Genomic DNA, 22,172 nt, shown 5'->3' with positions numbered 1-22,172 from the left:
AAAAGAATTTTACGTGATAACTAATATGCTTAACGAAATAAAATGTTAGTAATTGACTTAATAATTAAAATTTATTTAAAATTAAATTTTTCGAGTAAAAACATTTAAAAAACAATTTAATGTATTACTCTTAATTTATTATTTCATGCATAATAAGTAAATAATTAACTATGTAACATGTGTATTTTTTTTTCAGATCATTATAACGTGTATTTGAAATTTAGAACACTAATTAAATAATTATCTACGATTTCTTTTGAAATGCATCAGTGTTAAGGGAAAAAAAAAACTAAACCACTTTATTATTTAATTCTGTTTTTCCATTTACTGACTAGTTGACTCTTGTACTAGACAACCACGTGCTTGCATTAATTAAAGAAACACTTTGTATAACACATATGTTCCGTATAATTACCCTCACTTTACTAAAATTAAAATATTCATGTGAAGAAATTTAATGGATCGTCATTAGAGTAACTCTTAATAAAAAAATTAGATGCTCTAAAATTTGAATATTTACTTGAGAAGAAGATAATATATTTAAATTTGACACGTGTGTTAATTCTTTGATTTTTTTTAAGCCCCGTAATTATTGATCTTATTTAATTCAATGAAGCAAACTCTTTTCTCGCACTGCATTATAGGAGTGTAAATTATCGAATCGAATCAAAATTTACCACAAAATCAAACTAAAATTTATAACAATCGAATAAAAAATCAAAAAATTAGTTTTTTTGGTTTTTTTTCAATCGATTCGATTCGATTTTTAGTTGGCTCGACAAAAATCGAATCAAATTAAAAAAGTAGTTTAATAATGTATTGAAATAAAAATTTTAGACTTAAACAAATGTGTTTGTTTTTTATTTAATTGTTAAAATGAGTTAAAATTGTGTTGAAATCAAATGTAATATAATGTTATTTCAATTTATTGATTATTTTAAACATTATTTTACTAAGATTAATTTTCTATTAATTAATATTTAAAAATCGAAAAACCGATCGAATCAAATCGCTTTAATTTGATTTGATTTGGTTGTTACACAAACAACAAATCAATTAATTGATATTCTATATAAATCAAATAGATCAATTCAATTAGTTTTTAATCCAAAACTAAATCAATTGAACCATAACACTCCTACTGTATTATGTTTCATTTGTGAGTTTTGAATGCAACTTACTAGTTGCAAAGGCGGGAAAGTCATATTTATATTAATTTATTATTACAATCAAACATGATTGATGAAAACTCTTCTACCGCCGCAACACTCACCGTTAGCAATGAAATTTATAAGAAGAGGAAAATCCATCGACTTAAGAAATCGTGAGGGTTCAAGTCTCTCTACTGCATCCAATTTTCAAAAAATCCCAATTATTTTAAATTTTTTCTTTTTTTTTTTTGGAATCCATTTGCTTTCTTTCATCCCATTTTAATGAAACTAAAAACAAAAAAAAATGGCAAAACACTGTTAAAATGACTCACTTTACGATGACAACAGCCCTCCAAAACGAACAGATAATAATAATACAAATTAAATTAAACCAATCCATGCATATTATTTATTGCAATCTCTTTCTTTTTTTTTCTTTCTCTTTTTAGTTTTATAAACGGAGGTGAACAAAACAAAATTGAGTCTTTTTATGATTTTCTTATAATAAGATCCGTTTTACCGTTGAAATCTTTTGTTAAAAAAAAAAGTTGAATTTGAGTTTGGAAGAGACACTCGGGCGTCTATCTGTTTGCTATCGGCTCTCAAATTTTCCAGGATTTTATGAAAATAAAAAAATTAAAACAATATTTACTTAAATAAAAAACGAATATCTTTTATTAAAAAAAACAAAAATTGCACACACTCATATAGCTCAATAGATGTAGTTTGAAAATAATGAAATACAATTGTATTAGATAGATACATAATATGATGAATTGATGATGCACTAGGCTAAGAATAATTGAAATTGTCATTGATTAAGATAGTGTGGGTGGCAGAGTAAGGGTTGAAGAAGTATGTGAGAAGAGTCCAGAGTATCATCAAGTTCTAGAAGAACTGAGCTGAGTCAGCAGGAGTTAGTTGCAAGTGAGTTAGCATATTTTGTTAGTGATTCTATTAGAGTTAGTTAGAGAGTGTGATACGGCATGTTAACATAAGGGAAGTTCATGTAAATATGTAATGCATGATTCTATGTGGAGTTAGGTAGAGAACATGAAAAGCATGAGTATGCTATGTGGAGTGGGAAAATATCCATGGATGAGGGAGAAAAATGAGATGGGTCACCAAACCTCACAGATTCTTCACGTTATTTTTAAGTTATATTCATTTCTTTTTTATATTTATTTTTTTAATTTTTTCTCTAATATATATATATATAGTGCCTCTAGACGCTTTTTGAAGCAAAAAAAAACTATGGTAGGAAGGTGAGGCTTACCAACCATGTCCATAAAAATTGACATTCTCAGTTTAAAATGACATAACTGTGTTGGATGAGATAGTCAGGTTGGTTGAAGTTTGAAAATGACAAATATAGGTGAAGATACCCATCATTATTACCTATATAAATATATATTTTTAAAATTTATATAATATAATTTTTTATTTAATATTTCAAAAAATTTAAAGGAATCATGTATTGTTTTGACCTCATATACTACCATACTACACCATAACCATATCTTATATCTTATCTATTTTATTCTAATGGTGATTTTTGTTTTCATGAGAGATTATCTCACATTATACTCCACCCATGCATGAAGGAAGGTAAGGTAAGGTAATGGGACCACTCCAAAAGGAAAAATAACCAAGTTCATTTCTCATTATTTGCAGTAATAATGCCAATCATCTTATGCGTATTGTACCGATGTACACAAAAATGTATCTATTTAATATTTTATGACCCAAATCAGTGGCAAGAATTTTAGAATCGGACATTTTAGTCCCTAAGAAAAATTAATACACAAATCAATGTCTAAGATTTTACTCCCTTCAGTTCATTTTCCGACAGAATAATTATCCAGATCAATCCCAAAGATTTTAAAAACGTACATTTTAGTTCCTAAAAAAAACTAATATTCAAATCAATCCCTAGAGTTTTTTTCTATTAGACATAATAGTCATCCGTCCAAAAATAAAATAAAATAAAATAAAATAAAATAATAATTATTATTAATTATAAAATAATATTGTATTATATTTTTTATATTTTTTGGACAAAAATAATGATAAATTTATTCATTAAATTCTTATATATATATATATATATATATATATATATATATATATATATCACTCAATAATAATAATAATAAAATTATTAAAGATTATTTTACAAGAAATTCAAAGTTAAAACTATTTGATATTTTTGTATTTAATATAATCAAAAGATGTCCTATGTAAAAAAATATATATGTTTGTATTAAAAATATGTATTAAAAGAAAAGATTTTAATTTGAATTTATATTAAATACATATTTTTAAAATAATACATCTTTTGATTATATTAAATACAAAAATATCAAATGGTTTTAACTTTAAATTTTTTGTAAAATAATCTCTATTATTATTATTATTATTATTATTATTATTATTATTATTGAGTGACTATATATAATAATTTAATGAATAAATTTATCATTATTTTTGTCTAAAAATACAAAAAATATAGTACAATATTATTTTGTAATTAATAATAATTATTTTATTTTATTTTATTTTTGAACGGAGGACTATTATGTCTAATAGAGAAAAACGTTGGGAATTAATTTGTACATTAGTTTTTTTTGGAGTAAAATGTCCGTTTTTAAAATCTTTGGGACTGATCTGGATAATTAATCTGCCGGAAAATGGACTGGGACTGATTTGTCTGCTGGAGTAAAATCTTGAGAATTAATCTGTGTATTAATTTTTTTGAAGACTAAAATATCTTATTCTAAAATTATTAGAGACTTATTTGGGTAATTACTCATATTTTATAAAAATATAATATTTTATTAGAAAAAAAAAAAGAAAAAAAACGAAATCACGGTTTAGCTGTGAAACACCTGTCCTTATATACTCCCCCCTTTCTCTAAACTATTGTGGAGGCCATGAAGAAGGTAGCGAAGCTTGACGTTGAGCTGAGTGTGGAAGAGAGGAACCTGTTCTCTTTTGGGTACAAGAACGTGGTGGGTTCAAGGAGGGCTTCATGGAGGATCCTGTCAAAGATAGAGCAGAAGGAAGAGTCAAGGGGCAATGAGGTAAATGCAAAGCGCATAAGGGAATACATGCACAAGGTGGAGTTGGAGCTCTCCAAAATTTGCAGTGACATTATGATTGTCTTAGATGAGCATCTTATCCCATCCACTAATGTTGCTGAGTCCACTGTTTTTGTGTGTGTAAAATTTTTTGGCTAGTTTTCGTGTATGTTTGCTTATTAGTTTGTGATATCAATCCATGCCTCTAGAATTGATTCTGTCAGAAGTGAAAATATTTTATTTTATGTGGAAACCACCTCTTAGAGGAGCTACCAAAGTAAATCACTTTACATCAAAATTGAAATTTTAACTAAATTAGTTCGCCAAAACTTCTACTTAAGCAGAATTGTTTGTGGTGGAGTGGTTTCTTAAGTTGTTATGTTTGGTTATGTGTTAGATTATGGCAGTTTATGTATTGTTTTTGAGTTTTGGATTTGATACAGGAAAGGAGACTACTATCGGTATTTACCGGAATTTAAAGATGGTGATGAGAAAAAAGAGGTGGCAGATCAGTCACTTAAAGCATATGAAGTATTCTATTCACTTAATTAGATTAAATTGAAGAAAATCATCTCCTTTTAAGAAAGAAAAGTAAAAATGGCAGGTCCAGAGGTTGATGCAAATGGGAATGACTCATTGAAGTTGAAGCCAAGTGAGACCAGAGGAAAGAACATCCAATGCAGCGGTATTAAGAATGTGCATGCCACTAATTTCCTTATGGTCCTGGAGAACCCTTTGTGGTGGAACAAGTTATTGTTCATCCTCCTCAGAAAATGGAGGTTCGGATCAAGATCCGATTCTCTACACTTCAATATGTCATACCGATCTAGCATGTTGGAAAGCTGAGGTACATATCAATATATGTTATAATCTCTTATTATTAATTAATGAATTAATAAAAGTTATATGGTCTACATGTAATTTTCTCATATTGGTTTTATTTTTTATTTCCCCTTTCTTCTCTGTTCTGTACCAAATTAAAGAATGATGCTCAGCGCGCTTTTCCTTGGATTTTGGCCATGAAGCTTCCGGGTAAGAAGGGTTCTCTTTATTACTTATGACCGTAAAATGAGTTAAATCTCAAAGTAATTCCTGAAATTCACAAAATGCATCGATTTAGTCTCTAACTTTTTAATTACACTAATTAAGTCATCCAAATTAAAAAAAATGTATCAACGTGGTTCTCCTCATATTTTCCGGTGATATTCCTTGCCGGCGGGAGTGATGTGATGAATGAGTGCCACGCTAGAGTGTGTAACAGTTGGTTGAGATGGCAAATGAAAGTTTAAACCCCAATTTAGTCCTTGATCCCTTTTTAAACCCTAACTTAAAAATAGGGCATCACTTTTTCGTCCTCATAATCTTTTTCTTCTTCTTCCCTGCTCATTCTCCTACCTATTGCTTTGCTGGTTGGATGATGGTTAGACATGCCTCTGACTTGGCCTTCTTGTGGTTGATCGCATAGAACTTCCCTCTCCTTCATGTCCAAGGCAGTGGGAACTAGGCACATTTGCAAAATGTTCATAGTCAAGAAGATAAGCAGCAACCTCCCTAAATCCTGTTTTCCCCACCCGAACCGAGCGCTTCAGACCTGGTTGTCCAAGAGCTTTACCAACAAAATCTTTCAGATTGTTTGAGACAAAAGGCTTCTCATCAGTTGATTTCACAATTGTTGCATTCTCACCACGGCTATTCAGGAAATAGTAAGCACCCCCAAGCCCACTATGAACAGGAATTGGATCTGCCCCATCTTAATTGCCTTCACAATGTCTTTGACCATATCTTTCATCCTATTAAGGTGATTTGACTGCCCCAATATCTCAATAATCCCACTCTTGTCCCTTTGCTGCATATCGCGTCCGGTAGGTGACAAGTACGGTGTGGATGAGCTCCTATGAATAAGATTCTTTGTGAGAAGAAGGGGCGAATCTTTCCGTATAGCACTAAGGTCGTTCTTTAAAACCAAATCCCCAAATGTTAGTGAGCTTTGTTCAGTAAGCACATTAAGGGCAACCTGCGAAGGGAAAGGAAAAAAAAAAAAAACTGCGAAGAAATTATTATTATTTACCACATGATGATGAAGAAGAAGCAATGGGTAACAGAATGAGCAAGGAAGAAGAAGAAGATGATGATTATGAGGACGAAGAAGTGCTGCAAGTTAGGGTTTAAAAAGGAATTAGGGACTAAATTGGAGTTTAAACTTTCATTTGACACCTCGACCAACAACCGTTACACACTTCAACGTCCACGTCACTTCTGCTGGTAAGAAATATCACCGGAAAATATGAGGGGGTTGATGTATTTTTTCAATATGGAGGACTTAATTAGTATAATTGGAAAGTTAGAGACTAAATCGGTGCATTTTGTGAATTTCAGGAATCACTTTAGAATTTAACTCCCGTAAAATAGATAGTATTCTCTTAGTTAGTATTATATCACGGACACTTTAAAAGTTATTGTGTCTGTGTGTCGGACATATTTTGGACACGATACTCACCGACACTCGTCCGATATGGGTGTTTGATGTGTCCAACCGTGTCTTAATAAAAAATAAAAAAAATCTTCTTCGGACACGCGTGGGCACACCTAAATACCATCACTTATGTCTAGTCTTATTCTTAATATATATTCTTAAAATAAATTTAGATATAGTATATATTATTATTTATTAAAACAAAAAATATTTAAATACTTGATATAATTAAAATAAAATATTAAAAATAATAAAAATTTTAATTTATATTTTAATATCAATAAAATATCAAAATATTATTATGATTCATCTAAAAGATATTTTATATTTTATATGTATGCGTGTCTCCGTGTCATGTAAGATTTTAAAATTCGTGTGTCGGCGTGTCCCGTGTTGTATCCTGTCCCTGTCCGTATCAGTGCACGTACATCATACTTATGATTTATGATTCTATTGTCATATATGATCAGTTTTTTATTTACTTTGTATTATTTAATAAAATCAATAATAATATTATAACAAAATTATAATAAAAAATTAAAATAGAAAAGAAAATACTAAAAATGATAAAAAAAATTAAAATATCTAAAATGACTTGAAACAAATAAAAAATTCTTACAGAAAAAATATTAAAATTAATAATGACCAGCAAACATAAATACCTGTTAAGTAAATACAAAAAAGTTACAATTTCTTATTTCAAGTGAATAGATTTTTAGGATGCAAATTTATGTTTGCTTTTAGAGCAAAAAAATTACTAAACATAAAAAAATAGTGTTAAAAGAGTTTAATTTAATTTTTTGATACAATAGTTAAGAGAATTACTCTAATTATTCTGTTTACACCCAAATTTTAAAAAAAAAACTAAAATTTAATTCATCAAAATTTAAAAAAAATAATTATAAAATTTAGAGATTTTTATACCTCTTAGTTTTAAAATTCTAACTTGTAAGCTTACTAAAATAAAATGAATCAAATCATTGTTAGGCCTAAAAGAATAAAAATAAAATAAAACAAAATAAACATAAAATAATATTAATAAGGTAATGTATATTTAATTCAACTTGTTTAATTAGATCTTTTAATGCAACTTAAAAATAATAAAATATTTGATTTTTCATAATCATTATTCACTATTTTGATTAATTCTTGATACGTATTTTAATCAAATGATTTTATCCTATTTATAAAATCTTCTTTTATTTTTTAGATGTTATTCTTATGATTGGACTAGTTGACCAATGACTGTTTTCATTTGTCCAATAGAACTTTTGTTAAAAAAAAAAATGAATTTGAGCTTGGAAGAGACACATGGGCGTCTATCTCTTTGCTAGCGGCTCTCAATTTCAGACTTTTATGGAAATAACAAAATTAAAACAATATTTACTCAAATAAAACCGAATATCTTTTATTAAAAAAAAATATTATACACATTCATATAGCTCAATAAATGTACATTGAAAATAATGAAATACAATTGTGTTAGATAGATACATGATATGATGATATACTAGGCTAAGAATGACTGAAACCGTCATTGATTATAATTTATATATGAAGAGATTTTTTTGGTGATTGAAATAAATTAAATAAAAATAAAATAAAATAAAAGATTTGCTTAAATAGAAGAAACAGTTCGTTTAAAATTATTCTTAAACTCTTTTTAAGGTAAAGAAAGTTTCACATGAGAAAGTTGTAATTTTATCGACATCTTTGTCATAGTATCTGCCACCGTGTTTACATCTCTCATAATCAAACGAAGGTCAACACGCCAATTCCAATGCATGATATCTCTTATTTTGAGCACCAATGGATCAATAAACCCAAAACTATCTTGGTGATTAGTAACAAGATTAAATGCTTCTGCACAATCCGTCTCACAAATAACATCTCGTTGACCCACATCCTAAGCTAAGTGATATCCTCTCTAAATAGCAAACAATTTCCCTTAAAAAATACTATTATTCTCGATCATTCCCAAACACCCCTTTTGCTAACTCCCATTACAATCTCTAATAACACAAGCAAAAACAACACTATCACCCGAATCAAGATAATTAGCATCACAATTAATCTTGAAAGTACCAATGGATGGAGGATTCCAAAAACCATTTAGAGTAGAGGGAATGAACATACGTTGTAATTCAAAAATATTTCTAAACTCTTTTTCTGAAGTTAATGCCAGACAAATTACTTTTTCCGGATGCCAAGTTTTATGAGTATTAAAGATGTCATTATTCCTTACTCGTCATATCCACCAAAGTCTCGAAAAGAACTTGAACGGATGCTTTCTGCTATTATATAAGAACCAGTTCTTCAAATCCAAAGGATGACAAGAAATATTCAACCTATGTCATACAAGCTGAGCTTTTGGGTAATTCGAATACAATGTAAAACCGATTCCTGACTAGAAAGACATCTTGGGCACCTATCCGATGACAATATCCCTCTTCTAACCCAAACCAATACGAACCTACTTCCGGACCTGTTTGCACATTTGTATTGTAAGAGAATATTACCTTTCAGATTTTAAGATAAAGGAGAATAAAGAGTATTCAAATGCTACCTACAAACCGATCAAATATCCTGTATCCGGATATTCGAATCAGAAATGTGAACATAATCCATCTCGTTAGATAACCGTCCTCTCTTTCACCTAGAAAACAAAAAATTCTGGTTCAAATCCTCGATACACAAAGCAAATCCATCTTTTAACACTTTCCAAACCTTTCCAAGACTTCTCCAAATGGAAAAACTTTTGTTCTTAGGATAACTAAAACAGTTATATAGAGATGATCGGTATTTGACATCCAACAATTGAACTGATAACTTGTTTGACTGCTGGAAAAAAGTATAAATGAGCTTTTCAAGAAAAATATTTACACAATAAAAATCTCTAATCTCCCAACTTTTATATTTTTTTAGAATAATCAATACCTTTTAACTAATTAAAAATAGATGAAGAGGTTTAATTTCAATGATGGAGTTTTATCATAAAAAGCTGTAAATATCGTTCTTAACTGTCAGATTAATTATTTAAATGGATATAATTTTTTATGATATTTGATATATATTATATTTGTTGCAAGACAAACTCTTATATAATAACAGCAATGATTGGATCCAAAATTTTATCATTAGCATGGTCGATAGTACAAATAGATTGGATTGGTGGCCTTATTGTTATGATCTTCGGTCTTCTCACTCTGTATACTTCACATTTTTTTGCTGTCGTGCTGGGACTCATTAACAACATTCTTGGTAAGTACAAACAAAACTGATATATATAGTAGCTAAAATATGGTTTTACATTTATAAGTAGATCTTTTTCAATTTGAAGATGCATTTTGAGAAAATATAGATGATCTTATGTGTTTTTTTTTGTTATTTTTGTTAATTGCAATCACATATTCACAACATAATATTAAAAATAACACATGCAACTTAAAAATGTATATTTAATTCAGTATTTTCTTATGATAGATTTAATTATATAGGTGTAATTTAAGGTGTTTATTTTAGTTGTACATGAATTAAAACAACGTCTATGTTGAGGACAATTACAAAAAGATTTCAGGTGTTCTAAATTTGATGTTAGTATAAATTTTGCTGTGATTAAATAGTTTATTGAGAGCCATTTAGATAGAGATGTCAAAAACGCCTTTTTTAAGATTATTTTTAAAAAATTAAAATTTAATACATATAATTAATTAAATTGTGTTATTTTTATTAAAATTAGACGAGGCAAATCAATTTAGCCAAAAAATTAATAAATTAATATTTTTTTATAAAAAATAACTACAATATTTCTATTATAAAAAATAACTAAAATATTCTTAAATTCTAATCTTATGAGGACAGAGAAAAAAAGTGCTAGAATTTAGGATTTTCAAAATTAATATATATAATAAGAGTATTTTAGTCATTTTTTATAATAGAGGTATTGTAGTTATTTTTTATAAAAAATAATATTAACTTAGATCGATTCAAAATTTGATTCATTATTATTTGGTCAAATTAATTTGTCTTGTTTAATTTTAATAAAAATAATACAATTTAATTGATTATATGTTTTAAATTTTAATTATTAAAAAATATCTTAAAAAAGGTTTTAGACATTTTTATCAGAGTGACTCCCTAGTTTATTTAATGATTAACAAGAATAATGATGTTTTGTTGTTGTAGGTGTATTTAACAAACTTTATTTCTTTTAAAGTAAAAATTGTTACAAAATTATTGAAAAAAAATTGATAGATTCTCGCATAAAATAGAGTAATATTACTTATGTATAAAGTAATTAAGTATTATGATTTCATATTTCATTATAAAATATTTTAAAAAATATAAAACTATAAATTGTTTTGAAAAATAGAAACTAACTTATGATAGCAAATATAATACATTGAAAATTAAATATTTTGATATGTTATAATTATTTTAAAGGAAAAAAAAATCATTTTTTGTGGGATAACACAGTATACAAATTTTTATGGAACTGCAATAGGGTATATAATTATGACCGCCATTAGTATGATGTGAGTTTAGTTAACCCTCACGTTTATTTTTAAAATTTTTAAAATTTTTAAAATTTTGAAATTGATTTCATTTGGTCAATGTGTACGTGTATGTATATATACAGCAATAGATTTTGAACGATAATTATATAAAGAAAGTTCATTTCAATGATTTTAATATTGATGTAGTGTATCAATGAGTGGTAAATCGAATGGTAAGTCGAAGTAATTTGACATATTTTTTCCTTAATAGATTTTCAAATATTTATGGATAAAAATTGGAAGGTTGATGAGCTTTATTTTTCTTTCATAACAAAAAATTAATTTTATATAATAAACTAACTCGTTAAATTGAAGTCAACTATTCATATTTCATTAGATTTTAAATAATTAACTTAGCAATTTCGGTAACTAACAGAAATTTAGCCAACAACAAATCAATAAAAATTTTTAAACTACATTCTACATTAATTAATGGTCATTAATTAATAATTATTTAAATTTTACTTTTTAAAAATACAAAATTAATCATTATTAATTATAATTATTTAAGTTGGATAATTAAGAATTGTATACATATATATTTTTTTAATTTAATTTGTATTTATTGTTAGTAAATAATATGATATATATTTAATTAAGTATTTTTATTTATACTAATAGTACATAAAAATTAAATTCTTAAATAATACTGGTAAAGTAAATAAATATAATTTAATTAAAATAAAATTCATGTATTGTCTTGTTATTAAAATTGCTTGAATCTTAGCATAACTTTTCAAAAATTATAAAAAAATAATTATATTTAAGAGTGATTAAATTTTTTTTTGCTTTAGTTGACAGGACAATCACAGAGACAGATTGCATACATTTTTTCTCGTGGAAAAAATCCATATCATATTTTTGGTAACCGTTATATAACATGGTTTGGAACAATTCAACTTGTATTTTTTTAAATTTCTAATTTTCATAAAATGGGATAACTCTCAATACTTGCTTTAATTATGTCCTTAATCTAATTTTTAATTGATCTAACTCTTGAAATTACAAATTTTAATTATGTTTAATTTATTTTTTATTTGAATTTGCTTGATATAACTAACATACTTTCTATACATATAATGATTTATGTATTCAATAAAAAGTATCAGTTATATCAAACAAATTTAAGTAGAAAAATAAGTTAAACATGATCTAAAACTTGAACAATTTCAAGAGCTACACTAATTAAAAAATAGGTGAAGGACATAACTAAAGCAAGTATTGATAGCCATCTCATTTTATGAAAATTAGAAACTTGAAAAATACAAATTAAATTGTCCGAAATCATATTATATAACGGTTACCAGAAATATAGCATGAATTTTTTCCATGAGAGGAATGTATACAATTTGTCTTTGTGATTGCCTTGCCAAATAAAGCCAATAAATTTTAATCAATTTCAAATATAATTGTGTTTTTTATAATTTTTAAAAATTTATGCTAAGATTCAAGCAACTTTAATAACAAGACAATATAATAATTTTTTTTAACTATATTATATTTATTTATTTCACTAGTATTATTTAAGAGTTTAATTTTTATGTACATTAATATAAATGAAAATATTAGATTAGATATATATCATATTATTTACTAATAATAAATACAAATTAAATTAAAGAAAAGTATAGGTAAATAACTCCTAATTAGTCATTTTTAAATAATTACAATTAATAATAATTAATTTTGTATTTTTTAAAAAATAAAATTTAAATAGTCATTAATTAATTTTGTAATTCAAAATTTTTTTATTAACTTATTGTTGACTAAATCTATGTTGATTACTGGGATTATTAAGTTAATTATTTAAAATTTAATGAAATATAACTAGTTGATTTCAGGTTAACAGAGTTGGTCTACTATAAGAAATTAGTTTTTTTTATGAAAATAAAAAAAACCTCAACCCTCCAATTTGAAATCCATTAAGAGAAAGAAGTCTCAAATTACTTCAACTTACCACTCATTGCTATAGTGTATCAACATTAAATCATTGAAATAAACTTCTTTTTATAATTATCATTTAAAGTCTATTACTATATATATATACTGAATTCACATGATACTAATAGCGGCTGCAATTGTATATTCTATTGCAGTTCTATAAAAATTTGTATAATGTATTATCCCATCAAAAAATAAAATTTTTTTCCTCCAAAATAATTATAGCATATCGAAATATTTAATTTTTAAAGTATTATACTTGCTACCATAAGTTAATTTTCTATTTTTCAAAATATTTTATAATGAAATATGACCACTGAATCATTTATTTTATAAGTAAGTAATATTACTCTATTTTAGGTGAGAATTTATCATTTTTTCCAATAATTTTATAACAATCTCGACTTTAAAGAAGACAGAAGTTTGTTAAATACAACTACAACAACAAAACATCACTATATTTATTAATCATTAAATAAATCATCTAGTCACATCAATATTTATATTAACATCAAATTTAGAATACCCGTTATTTTTTGTAATTGTTCTCAAAATAATTATTGTTTCAATTAATGTACAACCAAACTAAACACTTTAAATTATGCATATACAATTAAATTTATCATAAAAAAATATCGAATTAAATATACATTTTGAAGTTGCATGTGTCATTTTTAACATTATGTGAACGTATAATTGCAATTAACAAAACGAATAAAAAACACATAAGATCATCTATATCTCTTCAAAATGTATCATCAGATTGAAAACGATCTGATTGTAAATGTGAAAACCATATTTTAGCTACCATGTATAACTTAAGTTTATTTGTACTTATCTAAAATATTGTTAATGGAGTTCCAGCACAGTAACAATTAGCAAGAAAATGTGAAGTATATAAAGTGAGGAGACCGAAGATCATAACAATAGAGCCACCAATCTAACTTATTTGTGTTATTGACCACCTAATGATAAAGTTTCAGATCCAATTACTGCTCTTATTATATAAGAGTTTGTCCAGCACCAAATATAATATATCTCAAATATAAAAAAAAAATTATATTCATTTAAATAATTAATCTGCAAGTTAATAACATTATTTACAGCTTCTTGTGATAAAACTCTATTAAAATTAAATCTCTTTATATATAATCAATGACGGCTTCAATTATTTTTAGCCTAATATATCATTATATCATATATCTATCTAACACAATTGTATTCCGTTATTTTCAATGTACATTTGTTGAGCTATATGAATGTTGTGTATAATATTGATTATTTTATTATAAAAGATATTCGGTTTCATTTAAGTAAATATTATTTTAATTTTGTTATTTCCATACAAATCTGGAAAATTTGAGAGCCGCTAGCAAAGAGATAGACGCTCCAGTGTCTCTTCCAAGCTCAAATTCATTTTTTTTTAACAAAAGTTCTATTGGATAAATAAAAATGGTTATTTGTCAATTAGTTCAATTACAAGAATAACATTTAAAAAGAATTTTATAAATAGAATAAAATTATTTGTATAGAATAAAATTATTTATTTAAAATATGTATAAAAAATTAATTAAGATAGTGGATAACGATTATAGAAAATCAAATATTTTATTATTTTTAAATTACATTTAACGGATTTAATTAGTTAAATTGAGTTAAATATACATTATTTTATTAATATTTAATTAAAAACTTATTTTACTTTATTTTATTTTATTGCTTTAGATTTAACTATGATTTGAATCATTTTATTTTAGTAAATTTATAAATTAAAATTTTAAAACTAAGAGGTATAAAAATTTCTATGCTTTATAACTATTTTTTTTAAATTTTAATGAATGAATTTTTTTCTCCTGATAAATTTAGGTATAAATAGGATAATTAGAGTAATTTTTTAACTGTTGTATTAAAAAATTAAATTGAGATAGATGAATTTTTTTTCTTCTTATCCTAATTTCTGTTTAGTATTAAAAACTCAACACAATAAAATAGGACTTATTTTATAAGAAAATCATAAACATGAATTATTATGCAATAAAATAATATTAAATAGAGAAGCAAAGTTCACTCAGTTTAGCTCAAATCTAACATATTTTAATGGTTAAAACTAAAAATTATTATACAATAAAAATAAGAGATGAGAATTAAATCTGAATGTTTTAAATCATAATAAAGTAAATGTGACCAGAAGATATGCATTACAATCCTTTTATTCTATCCAAAAGTACACGGCATATATATTATTTGTCTTATCCGAGGTCATGCAAGTCTAGTTAGTTTGTTGTGGTTAAGACTAAGTCAAGAAGTTATATCGAGTCTGATGATGGGACAGACGATCAAGAACCTTTTCAAATTCATGACTAAATTCCTTTGAATATAGTGGTTGATACTAGTATTCCAATGACACTTAGGTAGGATATTATGACTGATGACATCATCTACATTCGGGTACATGATCAAGGAGAAGAATACGAGGTCAACGCAGACGATGGAGAAGAGGACGAATTCGATGATTAGGAAATTACCTCAGAAGAGGAGGATGATGAATTCGCATAGGAAGAAGATGATGACTATGAATAAAATCATTGTTAATATATACAGCTCTGTAAGATGTATTATGTTATCGAACTTTCGTTTTATTTCGTTACATTATGTGTATTTCTTATTTTACATCGTATACAAATCACTAAATTGAGATAAAATATTAATTGATTCCATGTTAATTGACTGTTGGGTATGTTAGTTATCAGGGTACACCATAACTTAGTAGAATGAATTTAAAAAATATTTTTTTTTATCATCAGATTTATTGTCGAAAAAAAGGCAATGATGATAGTGAATAATTTAAAGAAAAAATTCTATCAGATTTTCGAGTGAATTAACTTGTCGCAAAAAGACGCAGGCATGGTTTTGTATTGGTGCCAATTTTACCGTTAGATTTTTTTTCCGGTAATGAGTTATTGTACGTCGTCATGAGGTCGTGAAGAGCCGCCGCTAAATACCGTCGGACTAAAAAACTCCAACGAAAACAGTTTATCAGCAAGCGTTATACTAGTGTCATTTTTTTACGGTAAATTTGACAGTAATATTATAATCACCAGAACTTTAACAATAATCTGACAATAAATTTAACGATAATGGACGATTTTTTGTAATGTTACATAAAAATTTTCTCATCATAAAAATATCTTTCAAATTATTACTAATTAGTTTCTCTAAATAGTAAATGGTAAGAAATTTCCTTTGTAAAATTCTTCAAATAACATCGCTATTGACATTGTTCCTTCCTTTTGTCAAAATAAATGTATTGAAAGATAAATAGAAAAATTTATATTTGGTCAAGATATTTATACATCCTAACATGTATTTTAATATGAATAATAAAAATATTTTAATTTTATGGTAATATATAATTAGACTATGTATTTTGTCCTTAACATTTTTTTGACAATTTTTTTTTTGTCAACAATGTGAACTTTCAAATACCATTTTAACAGGTTACTCATTTATTTTTATTTTGTTTCAAGTAGAAATTGGTCATGTAATGTAACTACCTGTCTTTCAAGTTGTTCAATGAATAAGTACAGGAAAATTTCAAGACAAAATATGTTAAGTTGCGTTTGTTTATAAAAATAAGATAAGATAAGACACTAAGAATAAAACATAATAGACAGAACACAAAATTTTATGTTTTTGTATTTTTTTTGTGATAAATTAGAACAAATTATAAAAATCTAATTTATTCTCATTTTTTTATTTAAAAAAGTTGATAAGAAAAATATAATAATAAAAAATATAATTATAAAAAATTAAAAAAATAATAAAAAAATAAAAAAAGTTGTATCTGTCTCTGTATTATTCCTATCAAAATAAACACAAAATATATTAATTCAATATTTTTTAACACAATATTTTTATTCATATTTTATCTATCAAACATAATTTAGTATTTTTGTGTTTCTATCTTAATATCCTATCCCTATAAACAAATATAACCTTAAAGCTATTACATATTCGTATCAGCCTTTTTTTTTTTCTTTTTTTCATTGTAAAAAACACACCCATATGCAAGGTCCAACACTTGTATGACTCAGCCACCATAAACAGCTAAGATATAGAATAGCAAATAACTAAGAGTTTATTTATTTTGTAGTTTTATAACACAGGTTAAGATTATAAAATAAAACAATTTTTATTAAACATATGCAAAATTTAAGTTTTTAATATATTTATTTTATATTTATTAAATAAAATATTTAAAAATTTTCACTAATAATAAATTTATTATATGTTTTTAGAGATTATATTAACTAAATCTTATAAATAAATAAACCCCACGTTCTCACCAAAATTTACAAAAAAATTAAATTAAAATTTAGACATATAATTAATATGTCTCTCTATAACAAGAGTTCAAAAAACAAAAAGATGCCCCCAATAATAGTAATAATTAATAATGGAAAAAGAAAAACACATGTCAATTAATATATGTCTCTCCATCAATGTGAATAAAAAATTTCGAAAAACAAAAAGATGCCCTCCAATAACAGTAATAATGGAAAAAGGAAAAAGTCCATTAAACTTGCTCATTGCTCAATCAATGACCGCTATTAATCAACTGGCTTGGCCAGTTCTCAGTGCATATTTCGATTAGCAATAATTTTTTTAGAGGAGTGTTAAAAAGTTAACAATTTTTATAATTTGTAGTCATTAATTAGTTTTTATTAATATTTTTAATAGTGTAAGATTATATTCAATGATATAAATTACTCATTTTTACTGATTAAATATCGGTCAAATTTTAATAAAAATTCTGGCTCTCAAGATTTTCTCTTTTTTTTTTTTATGATTAAATACAAGTTTGATTTAAACAACCAATAAAAACTAACAATCTTCTTTAATATTGCCATCAAGAATTAGCAGCCCCCAACAGTGACAGATCTAAAAATCTTATAAAGAGGAGACCGGAAATAAAAAAAATTAAAAGTGTCATATTAAAACTAAAAATTTTAATAAAAAATAATTATATATTTTAATATTATTTTAAATTAAAATTAATTTCTAAAAAATTATTTATATCAAAATTTTTTTTATAAAATTCTAATTTTTATTTTTATTATAAAAGATACAACATAAATAATATAAATTTGTTTTTCTAATATTTTTAATATATGTATTTAAAATAAATTAATAAATATAATATATAAGATATATTCATATTAATAAATAATTCACGTAATATATTTTGATTTTAATATTATAAAAAATAAAATTTAATCTAATTTATTTTTATGTATATATTTTTTTATTACATTTAATTAGAAATTATTATAAAAACTAAAGTATTTTTAGATAATAATAGACAGAAAAATTACAAAAAAAATTAAATTTTTATCTTTATTATAAAAGATATAACATAAATAATATAAATTTATTTTCTAATATTTTTAATATATGTATTTAAAATAAATTAATGAATATAATATATAAGATATATTCATATTAATAACTAATTCACTTAATATATTTTAATTTTAATATTATAAAAATAAAATTTGATCTAATTTATTTTTATGTATATATTTTCTTATTACATTTAATTAGAAATTATTAAAAAACTAAAGTATTTTTATATAATAATAAATAGAAGAGTTATAAAAAAAATTAAAAGAACAAAAGAAAATAAATTTAAAATGCATAACTAGGGATGTGAACCCATGTTTTGAAGTAAAAAATGCCTCCTTTTAATCATTGAACTAGAAAATATATGATTAAAATTTTTAAATATTATATTAAATATATTTTAAGTTTTGAAAGTTTAGGGGCCATAGTCCATGCTAGTACCCCTATATCCGCCTCTGGCCCCAAGGTTGTTTTTATAAAAACAATAAAGTACACAAGCAAAACATACAATAATAAACAACAATACATCGTAGACAAAATAGAGTAAATAATAAGTGGTTCATGTGGTGTTAACGAAGCTGGTGCATGCGAAATCTAGATTAAAAATCTTTTGCTAACTAAATATTTTATGGTTGTATGTTTTGTTTTTATAAAAACAACTTTGGAGTTGCCAATTCTTAATGGCAATGCTAAAAGAGATTGGTAGCATTCATTTGGTTGTTTCTTTTCCTCTCTTTTGGATTGAATTTGTATTTAACCATTAAAAAAAATCATTGCTATCAAATGTGAAATTATCTTTACATTTTTCATTATAAAAAATTTCGATGTCATTTGATAAAACTGCCGCTCCTTTCTTTTTTTTCAAAAAACAAACACCACGAGAATACGTTTTTTACTGGCAAAAATCTGCGCTCAAAATAGAAAGATATTGGTTATATTTGTAACAGAATGATTTGGTTACCTCAGGTGGTAGATTTGGAAGGGACTTCTATCATTTTCATATGGCTCCATCTTTAGTCTAAATTTATTATGGAAGCAAAAAGCAGCCAGTAAGATTGCACATTCTCCAAATTATTGATCTCAAAATAAACTCTTTCACTTTCCGCATTTTCAAACAACATACTTTAATTTCTAGCCTCTACTGCTCTACATGTATTTGTGTTATTTATGGGCAGCATTATTGGTCCTACTCATCAACACATGATAAGTTTGAGCCAAAGTTTCTAATATAGAGTAATGGCGTTACGAAATTATTATTTAATCACTTTCTAGAATCTTAAATATTGAATAAAATAGGTTTGCAATAAAAATATATGAAGTTTAATTTTATCTCGTCGGTGTTTGCCATCTCTCACTAATTAATTTGGTTGTATGATTCGATTAATCAGATTAGTTTTATTTTTTTTTGTGAGTTGAAAAAAAATTGAATTAAAAAACTGCTTTTAAATTTGAATAAATAAATTATACAAAAATATGGTTTAGAAAATAATTTATGGTTTTATCTCGTAAGTGCAGAACAAAATTAAAATGGTAAAAAAAAAAGTAGGAGAATAGTAACGCTTCGATATATCTTGGTTCGACCATGATATGATAAGGTATTTTCAGTCTCTATTACAATAATAATTGAATTTTTATTATAATCAAATTGAATTACAATCACTAATGCTAATAGACTCACATTTTTATAAACCACCTAAAATATTTCAAACTTATTAAATCATCTACATATTAACCCAACCTAATTAACAGAAACTAAGTATACTCTAACCGACAACTTTAGAATACAAGCACAAACAATTATTGAATTTTGATTTTTGTATGAACTCTTCTTTTTGTTTTTTTTTTCTTTCAAATTGATCTTAATTCTAAACACAAGAGAATAAAAAGACATCCAATATGATAAAGGAATAGGCTTCAATGGTTGTCTTTTTTTTTTGTCTTTGTTTTTTAATATAGATATTGATATACTTTTCTTCAAAGTTGATATAATTTCCTTTTTTACAAAACTAGTGGTTGCACCAATTATGCTTATGGTTGTTGGCATTACGAAAAAGATCTTTCTTTCTTTATTCCTCAAGTTTGAATACAGTAGCTTGTTATGAATATGATCTGATTTTGGAGTGCATTATTTGTTATTTTAATTGGCATATTTTTTCCTAACTTGATTTGATATCATTTTGATTGATTTTTATAATGTTCATCATAATGATTAATTATAATAAAAAATAATTAATTATGTTTATCATCATAAAGTACAAAATTAATTATTGACTCAACAATTTAAAAGATATTAAAATTTAGGTAAATTTAACGCCAATTATTTTAGTTGAATTAAATCGTACTTTTAGATTCTTTGAACGTTTATACAAAAAATACTTAAATATCTTTCACTAAAATTGTTTATATAGGCAATCAATCTAAAATTAACTGTATCAATTATTTAAGATAAATAGTGTTTATTGTTAAAAAAATTCTAAAATTTTATCTCAGTTAATTTAGATATGTGAGGTAAAAATTAGTAGAGCATCTAATTAGGACAATAAATCAGATAAAAGGTAAATATGTGGTGAAAAATAAAAAAATATATCTAAAAATATTATATATAAAATAATAAAAAAATCCATCTTTAAAAATAGGAAAAGTATAGGGTACCAACATATTATCTGCCAACTTCTGCCAACTCTTCTGCCAACTCTTATTTATATTTGTGTTTCATGGAGGTGTGTTCTAGATGTGTCTAGTAATTAATATATTTTAAATACATATATAAAAAGACACATCCAAAAAATATATCTATAAAGACACTTCTATTAAACACAATTATAAAAAAGACATTTTTATTAGACACATCTACGAACACACTTTCATAAAACACAATTATAAATAAGAGTTGACAGAAGTTGGCAGATATATTGTTGGTAACGTAGCAGAACCGTTACTTTCTTTTTTTTCTTTCTAATATTTAATAATTTATTTCGATCTTTATAGCTCACTGCACTCATATATTTCGCCACCCTCTCCTGTAATTATTTTGTTATATATATCTCTAGAAAACACTTCATTCATTATCTTCTTCAATTCATTCTCACTCGCTCTCTCTTTCTCCCCTTTTCATCTCCATCTTCCTACAACATTTTTTATGCTGCAAGCTCTTTTTCTTTGTCCAAAGAAAATATTGATATAGTTTTATCTCAAAACAAAAATATTTTGTATTAGCTTTTGAGCAACTATTGATGAGTTGTTTCTCGGTGACTTCAAAATCACGAAGTTAAACTATAAAAATAGTTACTGATATAATTGTCAAGCTAGTCATCATACATTACATTCTTGGCAGCACTTTTCCAAATCTTACATTTAAGATAGGAGAGAATGCTTATGTACCGAACTGCCCTTCCAAATCATTGCACAATAGATGGTCTAATAAGAAGCTCCAGCCCTCCTCCGAGAACCTACTTGTGGACCCGGTCCAACCGGATCTTGAGGGCCAAGACTCCATCATTCATGATCTTGGCTGGTTCCGTGACATCTCAGGGGATCCCACCACGTCTTTGCCCGCCGTACTGGACAA

General features: G+C 25.4%; 1 protein-coding gene and 1 long non-coding RNA gene across 2 annotated transcripts; both read left to right on the top strand.

Moving 5' to 3' along the window:
• Window positions 1-4,072: 4,072 nt before the first annotated feature.
• On the top strand, window positions 4,073-4,783 carry LOC130946161 (14-3-3-like protein D; the record flags this gene model as incomplete). The annotated part of the gene is made up of 3 exons (XM_057874835.1): window positions 4,073-4,366; window positions 4,593-4,606; window positions 4,675-4,783. Coding segments are annotated over 3 exons (417 nt in total), but the record flags the coding sequence as incomplete, so codon positions are not given.
• Window positions 4,784-4,915: 132 nt separating this feature from the next.
• Window positions 4,916-15,764, top strand: LOC130946259 (uncharacterized). The gene is made up of 3 exons (XR_009072228.1): window positions 4,916-5,078; window positions 5,215-5,263; window positions 15,613-15,764. It is a non-coding gene; the product is annotated as an uncharacterized LOC130946259 (long non-coding RNA).
• The last annotated feature ends 6,408 nt before the right edge of the window (window positions 15,765-22,172 follow it).

The sequence above is a fragment of the Arachis stenosperma genome, chromosome 8 (genome assembly GCF_014773155.1).
Source record: "Arachis stenosperma cultivar V10309 chromosome 8, arast.V10309.gnm1.PFL2, whole genome shotgun sequence".
NCBI classification, from domain to species: domain Eukaryota; kingdom Viridiplantae; phylum Streptophyta; class Magnoliopsida; order Fabales; family Fabaceae; genus Arachis; species Arachis stenosperma.
Note: the sequence above shows the minus strand (reverse complement) of the source record. Positions and strands in the feature narration are given on the sequence as shown.